This window comes from Centrocercus urophasianus, unplaced genomic scaffold, assembly GCF_019232065.1.
Source record: "Centrocercus urophasianus isolate 14NV4802_14NV808 unplaced genomic scaffold, USGS_Curo_1.0 seq_11, whole genome shotgun sequence".
NCBI classification, from domain to species: domain Eukaryota; kingdom Metazoa; phylum Chordata; class Aves; order Galliformes; family Phasianidae; genus Centrocercus; species Centrocercus urophasianus.
In genome coordinates, this window is record NW_024884253.1 from 80,171,201 (window position 1) to 80,188,079 (window position 16,879).

At 39.5% G+C, this 16,879-nt stretch overlaps 1 protein-coding gene across 1 annotated transcript in view; it reads left to right on the forward strand.

The window, feature by feature from the left end:
* FARS2 (phenylalanyl-tRNA synthetase 2, mitochondrial) overlaps positions 1 to 16,879 on the forward strand; it is a 232,474-nt gene that overhangs the window by 150,042 nt on the left and 65,553 nt on the right. The window contains exon 7 of the mRNA XM_042837594.1: positions 4,563 to 4,714. Within this exon, the coding sequence (XP_042693528.1) occupies positions 4,563 to 4,714 (152 nt within the window). The remainder of the gene's footprint in view (positions 1 to 4,562; positions 4,715 to 16,879) is intronic.

Consider the following 16,879-nt stretch of genomic DNA (forward strand, 5'->3'; position numbering starts at 1 on the left):
CTAAATATTTCAGTCCGCTCCCACCAATTAAAACCTTTGGGAATGAGAAGGAACCAACCTGGTTATAAAGTGAACAGAAAGGAAAATGGGGACCACTGTGGGAATGTTGGGGAAATCCTTCCTCTTTCCCCTTGCTCCACAGACTCTAGAAGACTTGACTGTGCCATGCCAGAGATGACTGTAGTCTGGTATACACATGGTTCTGTTTAATAGCTCAACTTCTTTATGCTGTCCTTAATAATTCTTTAAAATGAAAAATAACTAATGTAAGAAAATAAAGGATATTTGGTTTAATAATGTTACAGTTAGCAGAATGCTGTGAAAGAAGCAATTTCCTTGAAGACAGAAGACCTGATACCCTGTATCTAACCATCTGGCTCAAGTATACTGTCTGCTGTGCTGGCAAACAGCAGAGCAAGTGTGGAAACAGTGTGATCCTTCTTTAATTTCACTGATCTGGTTTACAGTGATGAGAGAATTGCTGAATCAAAAATTCAGTTGGATAACTGTTTCATAGTTACTAGAGGATCTGTCCACTGTGAATTTTAGTCCCTTTTCAGTTTTTCCCTTGCTCTCCCGTAACAGGTGTTTAGTTTCAACAGGGTGAGAAAAGTGCACTCTTTTGTTCACTTAAAAGCTGATGCCTTCTTTGCATTCTCTTCTTTCTCTCTTGCTTCCTTGAGAAGTAGAAGCAATCAGTTTCAACACTGAATAAATTCATGGTGGGAAGTTTCTTGACTCACTTGAAGCACCCACATGATCTTCAAACCATTCAGAGCATTCTCATCCATTTGCGAAGGAAGCCACTTCCACTCTGAAATTGGTCCCTGCATACAAGCAGAGTGCCTGAAATCAAGAGAAAAGGGGATTTTCCAACAGACGCTTCATGTGGATACCTTCAACGGATACCTTCATGTGAGCTTGCAGAGACAAACAGTCTGGGGAGCAGACTACTGTCCGAAGAGGACAGATCCTACTATGCAGTCGCTGCCCCTGTGCACTGAGAAGCATCACTGTTCTGCAGCTCCCCACAGGAGGACAGAGCAGTGCATCACTTCCAAAACCATCCATTCACACTGCTTTTAAAAATTCAATCCCACAACATATCTGCTTATCAGCATTTGTAAAAGCTCTCTGGTGAAACTTCTCTGTTTTCTCCTTTGGATGTGTGTGTGTGTGAGCTCCAATATATACATGAATATATGCATATGTGTGTGGGTGTACACATGTATGAGTATATAGAACTTACTATACATAGCTAAGGAAAAAAACTAATTGGGTGAAGGAAAAGGGAGAATGCTTATCCTATGGGAACACCGTGACTGCAAATTTTAAGCCATGACAGCCAAGAAATTCAAAATTATGTTTCCTGCAGCAACTCTAATTTGTCTACGCTGGTAATAAATACAGAAGTGTAAATCTATGAGCTTACACACTAATACAGAAAACTTCATTATGTGAGGGGGCTAAGTTGCAGCTGTAAATTTGCAACTTCAAATTTCATGCCTGCTGCGTGTTTAGATTTCCTGAGATAACCCGGAACGTTGGTTCAGCCTGGAATGCATTAAGAAAAGTTTAGTTATTACAAGAATGTAGCTTTCATTTCAATGAGAATATTACATTGCATTAAAATTCTGTATAGATTGTATCCTTATTTCTGTGCATCAGCAGTGCTGTCCACTAGGGCTGACTGGCACCTAGCAGCAGCTTCATGCAGGTGGGATCAGGTCTGCTTTCTGAACCTTTATTGGGTCACTTGATAGTCTTTTAAAACATACACAGAAAAAGAACCAACAAAACCACCCAGGGGGTGACCTACCCACAGTAGATGTTTGCTGGGATGTCTCAGTACAAACATAGTAACTTCATCTTTGCCTGCCAGCTGGAAATGCTTGTCCTATGCTTTTCACGTTTTAAGGGTGGCTAATAAACAATTATGTAGCTCTACAACAAACAGATCAATACATCTGAGATCTAGGAGTTTTATCGTTATACTGACTTTAGTGTTGATACAAAACTTGCTGCAGGGATATTGACTGTAGCCAGGTGGTGAAAGTATAATATAGGATTATTGCCTTGTCTTCTACCATAAGAGATTTTTTTTGTATTAGAAGGCTCTGATAATGTATTAGTATCTAATAACAAAAAAGTTGCACTTACTGCTTTAAGCATTCATTCTTCCAATCTACATGATGCCCCCGCCACATGCACAAGCATGCATCTGTGCACACACAAAATTGCAGTTCTGTCTCAAAGTTAGTAACTCAGTGGATCAACTCAATGAAATAGTTTTCCTACAGATTTCATTAATTAGAAGGTGGGCCAGATCCTGCAGATTATTACATCTCTCAGTCACTTTGCTCATTTTGAATTTGATTACACTGTTAGTCTAATCAGACTTCAGGTAACTTTACCAGATTTGGCCACACTGGATCCGTGTGCACACCACATTTTGAGTAGAACTAAGAGTGCTGTTTTCATGCATCTGACATAAGCCTGCTGCTTTTGAAATTGATTCCTACCACTCACTCACTGTGAATTGGTGATACTCTGTTCCTCTTGAGTTTTAGAGTATTACTGACTGACTTGAACATTTAATTATTTTTCTCTAGCGTCTTTGAATCTGTGGGAGTGAAAGAAATCACCTACCCCAGTGCAGTGAGTGCTCAGTCATGCTTAGGCCTGTGAGCCACAGTTTCTGTTTAAATAACTTAATGCTGGCAAGCTGGGAGTTTTCAGTCCCTGCAAGCTCTGAAATGTGCATGGTAGGTTGCTGAAATACAGCAGCGGTAAATGTTGTGGTAGAGTGGGATGAGATCAGAATACAGGTGTCTGCAGGATCATAACTTCATCTACATTAAGGCACATAGCAGGTCATTGATTGAGAAGCTTCTTCAGCGTTTATAGCCATGACTTTGGTGTAGCAGAGGAGGTGTTTACATTTAATTAGCTTCTGGTATTTCATCGAGAGCTCTTGAATGATGGCTTTATGCTGGGAGTTCCTTATTTATTTGATGTACAGGAAATGAGTTCATTTGATAACTTAATTCCTTTAATAAGTTGAATAATCATTTGTGATTTACAACTTAATTCACAGGAGGGGCTATTAATTTAAAAATTGCACTATATTCTTTATCATACATGTGTTGACTGGTTTACACAGTACAGAGCAGGATTTGTGTAGATCAGCATGCTGTAAGTTTGCCTTTTTAAGAGGTTTATTGCTTCAGTAGGTATTAGGATTTCACTGTTCTGTCATAAAACGTTCCCAGGTATGAAATACATTTTTGAGTGGACCGAAGTCTGGACACATCAGCTGTCATAAACATATAAACAAAATAAGAAAAGCTATTTTCAACTCTTGCAGGCCCCCAAAAGTTTTGCAAAAGTAGTTCATTTAAATTTAGTGCATTAATGAAAGGCAGAACTAAGGTATTTCATGACCCAAAGGGCAGGAAAGAAGAGCATTACCATTTGCTTTTTCCTTAAAGGAGAAAACGTTTCAGCAAAAGCAAAGCTGAAATATGCTGACTTCAAGAAAGTTACATAAAAACTGTGAATTGTCTTGTTTTCTTAACCTTCCTACTTGTACAAATAAAAAATTACACTGCCTTAACCACAAGATGAGGCCTTTCTGTCTAGATTAAAGATGCTATGGTTTCGCCATTGTGTTTAATAGACTGTTGTGGTATTTGTGGAATTAATAGTTATGCTAGTAGCAGTACTTCTTTCTGCTATAGATATTTGGTTGTCTATAAAACTCACTGGAAAATGAACTGATACTTCTTTTTAAGCCAAATTATGTTTCTGACTGTAACCTTTTGATGAGCAGGCCCCTCTTTGTAAGACTTCTTTTAGCATGAAATTGGAAAAATGATAACGATAGGCTATTTAACAATTATATAAAATATGTAGAAATTTTACACATGAAAATTTGTGAAAAACCTGAAAAGTGCTTTTTAAAAGTACAATTTTACCTGAAGAGTAAACATGTTGAAATGAACTCCTCTTTTTAAGCAGCTCTAATCTGGAAGTGTGCTCAGGATCAAAGCAAGATTTTTATTTCATTCCTTCCTTTTAAAATCTCAGAGCCAAAACATCTAGGAACTACAACAACAACAAAAAAGACCAAACTTGATCCTTGCTCACAGTTCGCAGAAATAATGCTTTTCCTGTCTGCAAATCTTCATTTTTACTTGAGCGCCCTTGTAAGTTCAACTGTGTTTTAAAAAAAATGAAGTTGAGAAGGACCAAAGATGTCACCTTTGTTGTCTGCCTGCGTGATGTTGGCTAGTAATGAGGGTGATTAAACAGAATAGGAAATGGCAGCTACAAGTCATGTTCCTCTGAATGAATCAAAGTGGTGGTGTGATCTCCAGAAGGCATTTCCTAGTACAAAATCTTGCATCTCAGTTGTCTATGTGAACAGTGTGCTCTTCGAAAAATATTTCAGAAGGCTTTCAAAATTTATGCTGTGTGTATTATATCAGATCAAAACAGAGTCGCAGGGATTCCTGCCGAGGCCAACCACCTAAAAAAGTATGTTTTTGTAATTTTTCTAGCCGCTCAGCAGATACCCACCTTTGATCAATGACATCTCCTTTTGGCTGCCTACTGAGACGTATTCTAAGAATGATTTCTATGACTTGGCCCGAAGTGTTGGTGGAGACCTGATAGAAAAAGTTGTCCTACTGGATGAATATACCCATCCAAAGTAAGTGAAACTTTGAACATATTTTTCCTGTTGTCAGAATAGGAATATTTTAATTCTCTACAACAAGAAATTGTTGATTCTTACAGTGTCTATGCATTTTGTTTTTTACTTCCAAAACATTCTTACAACACTTTCAGCAAAAAAATGCTTTCATTTATAAACATTGTCCTTGAATTTCACTTTTGCATTATTACTGTATTATTACTGTATTGTGGTATTCAGTCTGCAATCACAGTGTGTTACACCTGAGTATACAACAGTAGTGAACAGTAGTGAGCCCTCCTCACTACGTCTGCCTATGCACTGCACTCTGATCTGTTATATGTCTGATATCCCACTCATGCTTTTTGCATAATGGCTAGGGTTGGTCTCCCTGTTCTCTTCCTTTCTTGTTCCAGTACAGATGCACTAGTCGACCTTTACTATAAGTATCAGGGATAATAATGATTTGTTGCAGAAAACTATTGTTGGTGTTCAGTGGGCAGAAAAAAATACATTTTATTCCTTATTCTGATGCTTATTTGTGCTGTTGAACAGTCTCTCAGGCTTGAAAGTACCTTTTTGTTTATCTAACAGTACTGGCACAACTGTTCTGGGTGTGCAGGGTGCTTGTCCTACAGATAGTATCAGTTGTGTCAAAAATTGACAAACATCAGTTATTCCATATGTACTGTTTTTCAATTTGTTCTTTCCAAAACCAAAAAGTAAACAGACTGCTGGCTACTCAATTGGGTTTTAAAATAATTTCTCCTCTTTGAGAGTGGGTTGGTTTTGGTTTTTTTTGGTTGGTTGGTTGTGGGTTTTGGTTTTTTGTTGGGTTTTTTTTGGCTCTAGAAAGGCAGGTGGCAAATCTAACTAGAACACTGCTTGAAGGTGATGGGAAATGGTTTGTGTTGTGCTCCAACATCATGGATTATTAATTCCTACATTCAGGAATTTGACCTATTCTTATGAATTTGATATGTTGACAGTTCTGATATGGAATTATAATTAACATCGAAATGATCTGCAGAATTTGGGATATTGGACCCATTTTTGGTACTTATCCTTTCAGCTTGCTTGTGCTGAATATTTATTGTATGTACAACACCCCTGTTCCACAGTCAGTCTACACTCTTTCTGATGATACTCAATGTGATGATCTTTGTTGTTACGTCTTCTCCTGGGGGAAAAGCTTATATGTAGCATGGGCACCTCTGCCAAGGATAAAGATTTGGTAAAATCTTATTCTCTATGGCCTCTCATAGAGACAGTGTTATTCTGTGCTTAGTCCTGCAGCTGGTTTCAGGAATCTGCTTATACAAGGGAAGTCTCAGCGGCAAAGCTGCATCAGTCACGACTCAGCTCATGGGTTGTGCTCCTTTAATTAGAATAGTATCTTCCATTTTAGTAGAGTGGTGAACTGGGAACAGGATTCAGTGCTCTGAATTTCTTGTGTATGTGTTCTCTTTTCTGATATACTTTCTGTAGTAAATATCTTATATATCTTATATATATACTATACTATACTATACTATTCAGACATATACCTGAATACATACCAGGGAGGACGGTTCGTCAGTGCAGGATCTTTTATTCCTCTGCAAGGCATGTATCTCTGCTTCCCTCTGCAACTTATGCAAATGGGTGGGGAAGGAAATGGACTCCTCACTGAGAATTTTCACCCAAATTTGGGACTTTCCTAGTATTGTCCCTAAAGCAATTAAGCCCTTACTCAGTGGATGTCCAAATATGCATTGATACTATGGGGTGAAAGCATTTATCATCTTCAGGTCTGAAGCAGGTGTCACTAAGGGATTGTTGGTAAGTGATGCAGCCCCTTCAATTTATTCAAACGCAGTAACAGTAAAAAAAAATCTTCTAGAATACTCCATTATAAAAGCAACAACAACAGCAGTCTAAGGAGATTATCTACCTCATTAAAAAGGAAAAAAAAATTGCAGATGAAGAGTACCTCAGCCATAATGGTTATGCCCTTTTTTCTTAGAACAGGGTGTGTGCGAATATGAAACTTTTGCAATTGATGGCATTGTAATGACAGCATTTTGTCTGCTTTCCAAAGCCTTTGGAAGACTGACTCTTTGAAAAGAAGTGTGTTCTGCTTAGTCTTAATTCCAAGATAATTACCTTGTTACAGGAACTGTACAGCGGCTTCTTTAATTTGGTTTTGCAGAAAAGCCTCTGGGCAGAGAAATTAACATAAAAGAGATACTCAGTGTTGCTATGGATCTGAATGTTATGGATCTAGATACATGTAATCATGATCTTGAATTTGTAGTGATTCTGATATGGAGGATGGGAGAAAAGTGTTTAAGATAGAGAAGCCAGCAGTGCTACTGTCTTGAATGTTAGTTACTTATAAGCAGCACGGTATGTTCATGTATATAATTAATCATTACTGGAAATTAAAATTCAGACTTCACATCCTTTAAATGTACCAGTTTTGTGCAAATAGAAGCAAAGGGGAGATGAATTAGGACATCTAGTAGTCTTATTTTCCTTCCTAAACTACCTTTCTTAGTTAAGGACCATAAAAAAATGCTATACAAATAAAACTAATTTAGAACATAAAAAAATATCTTTTAATTAAGATCCTTCATAGAGGCCGTCTCTGTGATAGTCTGTAGTTATCTACAGACTTTTCTGTGGTCCAGAAACCTAAAAAGGGAAAAAAGTGTGAGACAAGTAATTATTTAAACAAGGAATACACGACTGGGAAAAGATGTATAAATATATACATTTCTTGATTATCCACTTTTATAAGGTGATGACGTTGAGCTATCTTCCAGGAAAGCACAGGCAATTAAAGATCCAGCAGGAAGTATTCTCCCTGATGGAAGGCACAAATTGAGGAGAAAGCCGAGTTGCTGTGGTAGGTTAATAAAGAAATGTTCCAGCCTAAGTGCCTCTTAGATAAACTTAACTAAACAAGACACGGCATTAAGGCAAACTGAGTATTGTGAGATATGTGAGTAAAGGCTTTGCAGAAAATAAACTTTTGGTTCGGTTTAGACTGCAGATATTTTTGTTTTTGTTTTCCTTGACAGCTGAAACTAATTGTGATAGATGCCAGCCTGGTAAGGCTAGATTAATTGTAAAATGTTACAAGCAGAAATTCATTTCACTTTGAGGTGGAAAAACAAGTTTTCCCTATTAGAAAGTAAAATACTAACATTAGGTAGGAGGTGTAGACATTTCTGTGTTTACCTCTCTTGAATTTTGTTGTTCCTCTGTATTCCATGTCAGCAAGTAGACAAAGCAAAGTAATCCAAGGTCTCTGTTCCAAGCAGAGAACTGAGTTTAACTGAATGGAGGTAGGTGAAGTCATTCTGAAAACTAAGATAACTGTCGGGATGCTCAGCAAGAGTCCTGTGATTCGCAGAACCCTTCAGTTTCGTCTCAGCTATTCCAACCACATATGTTCCTTTTGATTCAAAAGTTTTGAACTGAAAGGAGAACATGGACCTCTCAGGTGTCTGCAATCCCATATTCCCTACTCGGTACAAATGTGTTCATGAGGTATCACAAAAGAGGAGACGGCCCTATGGATCCCAGCAGCTAAACAGTCTTTGGGATTCCAGGGAACTGGTCAGGGGATCGACTGACCTTCCAACCATATGGGAAATCAGGGAATAGGGCTTACGTAAGTAGGGGAGGAGCAGCACATATGAGGTGTGGCTCGTGCATACAGAGCATGAATCTGAGAAAGGGAGTGAGTTATACACGAGACTGGTCAGATCAGAAGATAATCCCATCTGTTGTTGATACCTTCTCATCTCTCCTTGCGTAAAAGACCATCATGGAGCAGCGTGACCCAATGTGTATGAGAAAGTAAGATCTACTGTCACCTGATTTTTAAGGTATTTGTGGAATCAGTGCCATACCAGGCTGAGACTACAGTTGATGTAACTTCACTCAGTGTGAATAATGCACAGTATGGCTGCATCACACCTGATATCCAGGCGATATGAAGAATAAATTAATGGATATGAAGAGCTAGTTGTGGCTTTGCTGAAATGCCCAGGAAATTGAGTGAAATTATGGCAGGAACAGTATTGGAGTATCTGTATGACAAGCTGAATCAAGAAGAAATGTCCAATAGCAGTCAGCAAAATATTTTCCAATGTTCACTTTGCAAATTTAAGATCTCCTTTACTTGAAACAATAGCTGCAAACACTGAGATTTTCATGTATTCAATCAGTGAAATGTTATTGTCTGTGCATGTTTTGTAAAATCAGCTCACTTTGATTTGCTTTGAGTTGTCATTTCCTGAGTGCTGTGGGACCCGTGTGTGACCAGCCACCGGAAGGTAACGGCACTGTTTCTGCTACCTGGCTGAATTTGTTTCTTTCAAATCCTCAGAGATCTTCCAGGACCTTTAGGCATTACTGTGCAAATACACAATGAATAAGGTTTTGCTACTGACATTTTTCACTTTGGAACATTCTGGTGAACAAACATTTGCAAAAAACAAAGAGAATCCTTTGATACTAAAAGGAGAAGAATCAGTCGTTTTTTCCCTTATTTTCACTTACTTTTTTTGCAGTGGCAGATCTTCTGTTTATCACTTATTTCTAATCAGTCTGAATGTCCTTCAGAAGTTAAGTCAGAAAATAGTCCCCTTCACAGTGGTCAAGACTTTCAGAAAGGAAATAGTCTTCACTACGGAGAAATTGAAGACTGGCTGGACGGTGATCAAAGGATAGAAGAGTCTCTGCCTTTAGTAAGCAAAACAGCTGACATCAAGAGAATTCCAGCACAAGCACTGTTTTGTGTTTCTGAGACATGAAATTAAGCATTGCAGTCACACACATGAAATTGCAGGAGCAGTAAAGAAAAAAGATAGTAAAGGGAGTTACATCAGGCTGGTGACCAGTCACTAGTGAGGTACCCCAGGGCTCCATTTTAGGATCAGTTCTCTAAAGTGTTCTTACAAATGATTTGGATAGAGGACTTGAATTCACATTGAGTTTGTGGATGACAGTACATTGGGAAGGGCTGTTGACTCCCTGTAGGGCAGAGAGGCTTTGCAAAGAGATCTTGACAAATGAGAGAGCTGGGCAATTGCCAGACACTTGAGGTTTAGCAAGAGTAGGTGCCAGATTCTGCACTTGGGATGGGGCAGCCCTGGCTGTGTGTTCAGACCAGGGGATGAGAGGCCGGAGAGCAGTCCTGCTCAGCATGCTGCATCTCTTTCTCCTTGATAACTTGCATAATCTCGTCTAGTGTGACAGGCTCATATCCCTATTCTGAAGAAGTGTTTTTTGAGTTCTGCACAGAGAGGTGGATTTCCTACCAGTCTGGGACCTGATTCTTTAAAATTTCATTCTAACGTGTCTTTTTCTATACAAAGAGAAGGAAAGGAAGGAGGGGTATGCCTCCACAGTTTTCTTTGTAAGGGAGATCTGGGGGTTGGCTGAAAAAAAGTATACAAAACTGTAATCAAGAAATGCGGTGTATCCTCACTGGTACTGGAGGGGTAAATTTTTAATCAGAACACCTAAAAATACACAGAAAAAGCAGTGTGGGAGACAGTAAGAGGTGGGTGGAATTCATTTGCTGCATTTTGACATCTTCATTGTTAAAAATATACGTGCAGAATAGGTAAGGAAACATTTATTCTTGCTTTTGAGTGAGTTACTTGCACAGTTCTGCAGTGAGATGTGCACGTTTGTAAGTCTGTTAAATGAAGTAAGGGGAAGTGTGTTGACTGCTGGAATGCTGTTAGGTAGGTGCACTGTTGCCTCATATTTGGAAACTTTAGAGGACTCTGGCATCCTGTTCTTTCCCAAATAATAAAAAGAACAGATGTGACAGGGAAAAGTCAGATCCTGCTGACTGTTCTGTCAAAGCATAGAATCACAGAATCTATGGAATAATATTATTTTCCTTTTTATCACTGGATTTCTTGCACCTTCCCTTATCAAAACACACATGAAATCAAATACTTTGAGATCTGCTTAATTTCATGGAATCACAGAATGGGTTGGGCTGGAAGGAACCTCAAAGCTTGCCCAATTCCAACCCCCTGCTGTAGGCAGAGTCACCCACCAGCTCAGGCTCCCCAGAGCCCCATCCAACCTGGCCTTGAGCACCTCCAGTGATGGGGCACCTCAGCTTCTTCTCTCATCCACACCTCTCTATCCCTGTAAGCCACCCCTCTTTTGCTGCAGCCCAGGATGCTGCTGGCTTTCCGGGCTCCAAGTGCACACTGCTGGCTCACATCCAGATTTTTTGTCCAGCAGAGCTCCCATGTTCTTCACAGGGCTGCCCTGAAGGAGTTCTCCCAGTCTATACTCATATCTGGGATTGTCCCAACACAAGTGTGACACCTTGCACTTGTTAAATCTTACTAGGTTCTTGTGGGCCCATCTCTTGAAGACTCCTTTCTGTCATGGTTTTGTCTTTCTCCTGGCGCACATGAATTAGGCAGAATAATTCTAAAGTGCTGCTTGCTGCTGATATTACGCAAATTAAAACAATCACTTCAGTCCCAGAACGCCTGGTTATTCTTCAGCCTGAGCACTTTACAATTTGCTGTGGGATTCAAGATTACCTTTATCTGCTGAACTGACAAAGTCCCAGCAGCAGCTTCTGTACAAAATAAACACAGAAGCTGCTTTTGACAATAGCTGTCAGAGGACTGGTTTGCTGTTAATGAACTGTGTTCTCCAGTTCTGGAATTTTTTCATTTGATGAAATGAGTGAAAGTCATGAAGTCAATTTTTGGGAGACTGTTTCTGGTCATGGATTGACTTCTTACCTTTTCTTCAACTGTCACAGGAGATCATGAGCATATTGTGGCTAGTTAAAGCCTCATTACATTACTGCCCCTCAGTCCCTCTTCTTTTTTTCTTGTCATAACCTGGAAAAATGTTACCTGTGAAGGAGAACTTTGATAGTAATTTCTTTTGCCTTACAACAAAAGAAACTTAGAAAACATGCCTATGATGGAGGCTGCATGCTTCTGAGAGCATTTCAATCCTGATCTGTGTGTGTCAGGCATTCCCCAGTGCCCCAAGCCAACCTGATGGATAGCCAGTGGTGTTTGCTTGATTTGCATTCAGAAGCAACCCCAGCCACATTCAGAGTGGCTCAAACCACTTCCTTCTCATCCCTATTTTTCTTCTTCAAAAACAGCTGTATAGAAACAGCAGTTCCACGCTCATAGCAGCTCCTGCTTAGGGGTGACCAGGGACTTTCTGACCAAATTTCTTCAGAGGGAACGCTGGTCTGCCCTGACAGAGTTACTTTTTGAAGACAAATGAGTTCTGGTCATGTCCTACCAGAGTCTAGACAATCTGCCACCTACGTGATGAGGTGGTGAGGTTTTCATCCTACTTCCCTACATGTATAAAGGAGCTCAGACTCCTGCTCATGTCTTTAAATACAAGGTGTCTGGGCTGTGCTGGTTGCTAAACGGCTCTGGGGTATCTGGGACTTCTCATATTATAGCAGTCTCGATGCCTTGCTGCCCTCTGCCAAGACTGTTTCTGAGTTCGTTGTTCCAAGTATCCTGTGCAGTAGTGGGAGCAATCACTGAGCACAGGCCAGCCATCTGCTTGGTTTTGTTTTTGAGAAATTTGAACTGAAAAGATTTTAATTCTTTAATGTTGTAGACATTCTGAATTTCAACCATTTCTGTTCCTTTTCTTTATAGTATCTCCTGGGTGAGGTCAGAGATAGGAAATGTGAGCATACACTGTTACAGCACGAGCCAGAACGTACTGTTTGATATGGAAGTATACTTTTTCAGTGCTGTGTTTAATGTGTGTACATGTGTAGACTTGGAATCTGTCTGCAAATTTTTATTAAGCATCTTCTTCAAAGGTTTTTAAATGCTTGGCCTAGAGCTTTTGAATTCCACTGTGGATTCATATGCCTAATTTCCTCAGGTTACTTCAGAAGTCCCGAAAATAACTGTTCCCTGCCTAAATCTAGAATTGCAATAATGAGCTATCAGAGCAGTCAGAAAGGGACAGTGTCTGTCCTTTAGAAGCAGCATGTCCTTGAACTGTTCATCATCTGCTTATTCTGGGCGCATTTCTTGTTTCATCTACCAGTAAGACAGACTTCAAAAATACCAATAAATGCCTTCTCTTTTGTTTTACCAAGAAGGAAAAACTAAATAAAATCTTGCTTTATGTGATTAAGTGGGAGTTATTGGACTTAGGGCTTTTTCTACCACTTGTGACTGCTCATTCAGACCTTCCAGTGTTTGTCTGAAAAAAAAACAAAAGAATAATGAACCAATCATAAAAGAAAGAATGTACCTTTCCTCCTTTTCTCAGTGTTCAGACCAGCACCATACAAATAGCCATTAATGGCTCACTATTGAAGTCTGAGGTTTCCTTCAGACCACTACATTCAAATCAATTGTGGGGCAGACAGTGTTTGCTGTGCAGTCCTGCCTCTTTGGAGACTTCACTGAGAAAATTGCCTTCACTAACTGAAAATAATTTACTATTAATGAGCTTTAGTGGGAGTCCCATTATTCTTCTTTGGTAGGATGCTGGTGGCTAGCATGCAGACTTGTGGGAGGACTGGTATTGAAGAAAGGAGAAAGATGAGGTAACCACAGGTTTCCATTAGAGCAGGGGGAACACAGTCCTGAAGTGTGATGTATCACCAGTGATATTCCGTAAGAAATGTAATCACCCTTCATGGGTAATGAGAAGAGAGGAAAACTTAAGTACATGAGCCACACGGAAGACAAATGTCAACTCCCTTATGTATTCAGGCAGATACAGAGGATAGCTTTGCTATAGAAAAGGGATAGCTGGAGTCACAATGAATCTTTCTAAGATGCTGCTCGGCTGAAGAGCTTAACCTTTTTTCATCATGTCAACCTGGAGTCAGCCGTTCAGCACCAGGTCTCAGACGCTGCTCAGAAATCTGTGATACAGTTCCCAAAGCACTTCACAGGAGGCATCGCAGAGTTAGCACAGTGATTTATTGACAAGCAGTGGGCCGGTGAAAAATGGCTAAACGAGTCAGCTGCCAGAGGATGCAGGGAGGTTAGGAATAGGCTTGTGGGTACTGGTAAGTTCAGGTAAGACTTAGTGATTCACTGTCCTTGTAGACAAAGAGGTTAAGACTACTACTGTGCAAAACTGTTTCTGCGGTGCATAATTGTGAGCATATTAGAGCTTGAGAAGCATTACAATGGCTCGGAATGCATCAGAGATAGAGTGAAAGCTTTTGTAATCACATTTGTTTGATGTTAAATATGGCATTCTCTGAGGAGCTTGAAATCAGTTTATTCTAACAGTGCCTTTTGAAAGTGCTCTACTCAGCAGCATGAGTGGAAGCAAAATTTGCGTGTTATGAGACAGACCTTTTTTTCACCTAGTGCTTTGACCATTTCTTTGTATCACTCCTGGAAAGAATTTCCTCCACCTTATCCATTGCTCTGTTTCCATCTGCCTTTGCCTACGTTTTCTTCGCTCGGTTCTGCTCTCTGCCTTGACAGTAGGATGCAATATCCCCTTGCTTTTGTTGAGCTCTACCCTATCCATTTTCCCTGATTAACATCTTAGTTGGTCATCCCGCCTCAACAGACTGGGAAGTTAAGGAGAGTGAGTCTTGTCAAAGCCACTGCCAATGGTTGCCTGTCCTGCACGTTGGAGTTGCTAGATGAGAATGTGGTTGGGGAAGGCTACGTGTTTTGGCAAGGTCTTCAATCTGTGCCTGAAACTAGTTTCACTTCAGAAAATAGACCTAACCTTCCTATAGGTTTTGCACCATTTCTCCTTAGTCAGTTTTTAAATTATGTTTAGTATGGAAATGTTATAAGTTTATTTATTGTAGCATGCCAGCACTGTGAAGAATGCTTTTGTAACTAATTGTGAGTTTTTTCTCAAGTTCTCTTGAATTCTTCATGGAAATCTGTTTGGGAAAGTAGAACTAGTACCATGGGCTTACATATTGCAAGAATCATTTGAGTCACAGGAGGTTGTCAAAGTACTGAGATAGACAGCCATCAAGCATTTCTCAGGCTTATGAAGGACACCACTGTCCTCTCCATGTTGAGAACTGCACACGTGGTGCCTGTTGGAAATACGGATGTTTGTTCTCATCTCCTGAATGGAGCATCAAAAACTGTGTAAAGGCTGATAACAGGATGGCCAGATCTGTAATTGTTAGGGTACATTCAGCAAACATATATTCTGTAATGCTACCATAATGAGAGACGAGAGGAAAAGTATTTTTAAGCCCCTCTTCACTATGCAGTGTTGCTCTGGAAGGAGAGGTAGATATAGCAATAAATCCTGCTGTTCATATTTTATGGATCCAGAACACGTTTTTGTGGGAAAAAACCCAGACGACATGTTATAGCTAGAGAAGATTTCTTAAAGTTGAGTCAAAGTATTAAGCAGCTCACAGGTTAGTTGTCTTCTTGCTGGAAAATGTCAGCATTTAAGCTGAAGAAACGAGATGTGCTTTAATTTCAGAACAAATAAATGTCATCATTCGTGGAGTAGATCACAATGTCTTCACATTGTTTAGTATTTTAACCTACCAGCTAACTTTAAATAGCTGAAGAAAATTGTTGCCAAGTTCTATTAAGAGCTGATCATCCACTTATCTGGGTAAAAAGAACAGAAATCATGTCACTGTGGAGTCTTTAAGTTGCATATTGATGGAGATGCACCTGGGCTGCAGAATGTACATCTTGATGGTGGCAGCTGGTGCTCTAAATATCTCCAGAATTCAGGTTTCTGTCCTTCTCTCAAATGCTGTCTGCTAACATTAACACTAACACCATGCAAATGATCTATTATTTATCAGGCATTAGACAGAAATGCAAGGGAAAGGTACCTTTTAAAAAATATTCTGAGGATGAATAAAAGATTTGTTTAGTATTTTTGTGTCCATTAGTGCATGTGCGGGACGAATGGATGGGTAGTAAGGAAATGAGTGACTGTTCATACCTGGTAATACCTCAATACTTTGTTTTCATACTTTGTGAACGAACACCAGAAGGGAGATAGATTTAATGGAGCTCTGTGTCTTTTTTCATAACTATATATGGTCTCATGGTTCTCATCAGAGACACTGGCTTTCTCATCTCGCAGACTGGTAAACCAGGAGCCAAAGAACTGTGCGGTGTGTCTGAAGTCACAGTGGGGTGGCACACAGGAAATCCATCAGTTTGGGTCACAGTGTTACTGTCAGTTGTGTTGAATAGGTGGGATGTACACTGAGCAAGTGAAAACCAACGAGGAGGTCACAGCATATTCAAGTTGTTCTTGAATTAAATTAATGGCTAGACTCAATTTCTCAAAGCCAACTGTGAGCTGTATCAGTTAGGCAGACATTTTTCTTAGTGTTTCCTAATGCAGATGTTTGTGGGTTTGGTTTTATGAGTCCTCAGAGCTTCTGAGTATTAGTAGTTCCCACTGTGTGGTCCAAACCGTTCAAAATGATGCCCTTGCTGTCATTCATAGAAGCCAGGAATTTTTTGGAAATTAATGGGACACTTTGAAAAATCAACTTTCAGAGTTTGTGTTTTGTAAGTTGTTTCAGATCGTAATGCTAATTCTCCTCATCAGAGTGTTTGAAGAGTTAGGTCATGAGTATTTCAGTGCACAGCTTTTGGAGGAAGATGATGCTCTGAATCACAGAGAAAAAAGTCATTGAACAGAAAGTAATTTCATTTGAAGAAAAAAAAAATAAAGTTTTAATGAGAGATGTTTAAAAAATGAAAGTGATGAAACAAACCAGTGGGACCAACTTTCTCCATTCTATCAGTCCAAGAGGAAATATTCTAAAAGCTAACTAGAATGTGCAGCATGATGTGAAATGTCTGCAGTACTGGGTGTCTTTCAGACAAATAAACCTCAGTGGTTACACAGAAATTGCAAAGGCTGTCAATTCTCATGCTTTAAAACATAAGTGACATCTGCTTCGGGTCGTGATGAAATCCCAGTATGCATTATGAACCTGCAGTATTTATAAAAGTCACTGTTGTATTTCATAGAGCTCTGAAACATCTGTTAGTAGACAATTCTATCAGCAGGATACTGGATTAAATGGTGTCTTCATAATACCTTAGTATGGCAGTATCTATTTCATGTATGTTTAAATGTGTACAATATCTGCACATTTCTAAACTTTGCTTTTTAAACAGCTGTTTCCTCTCTAGACCTCAGTAGATCTTT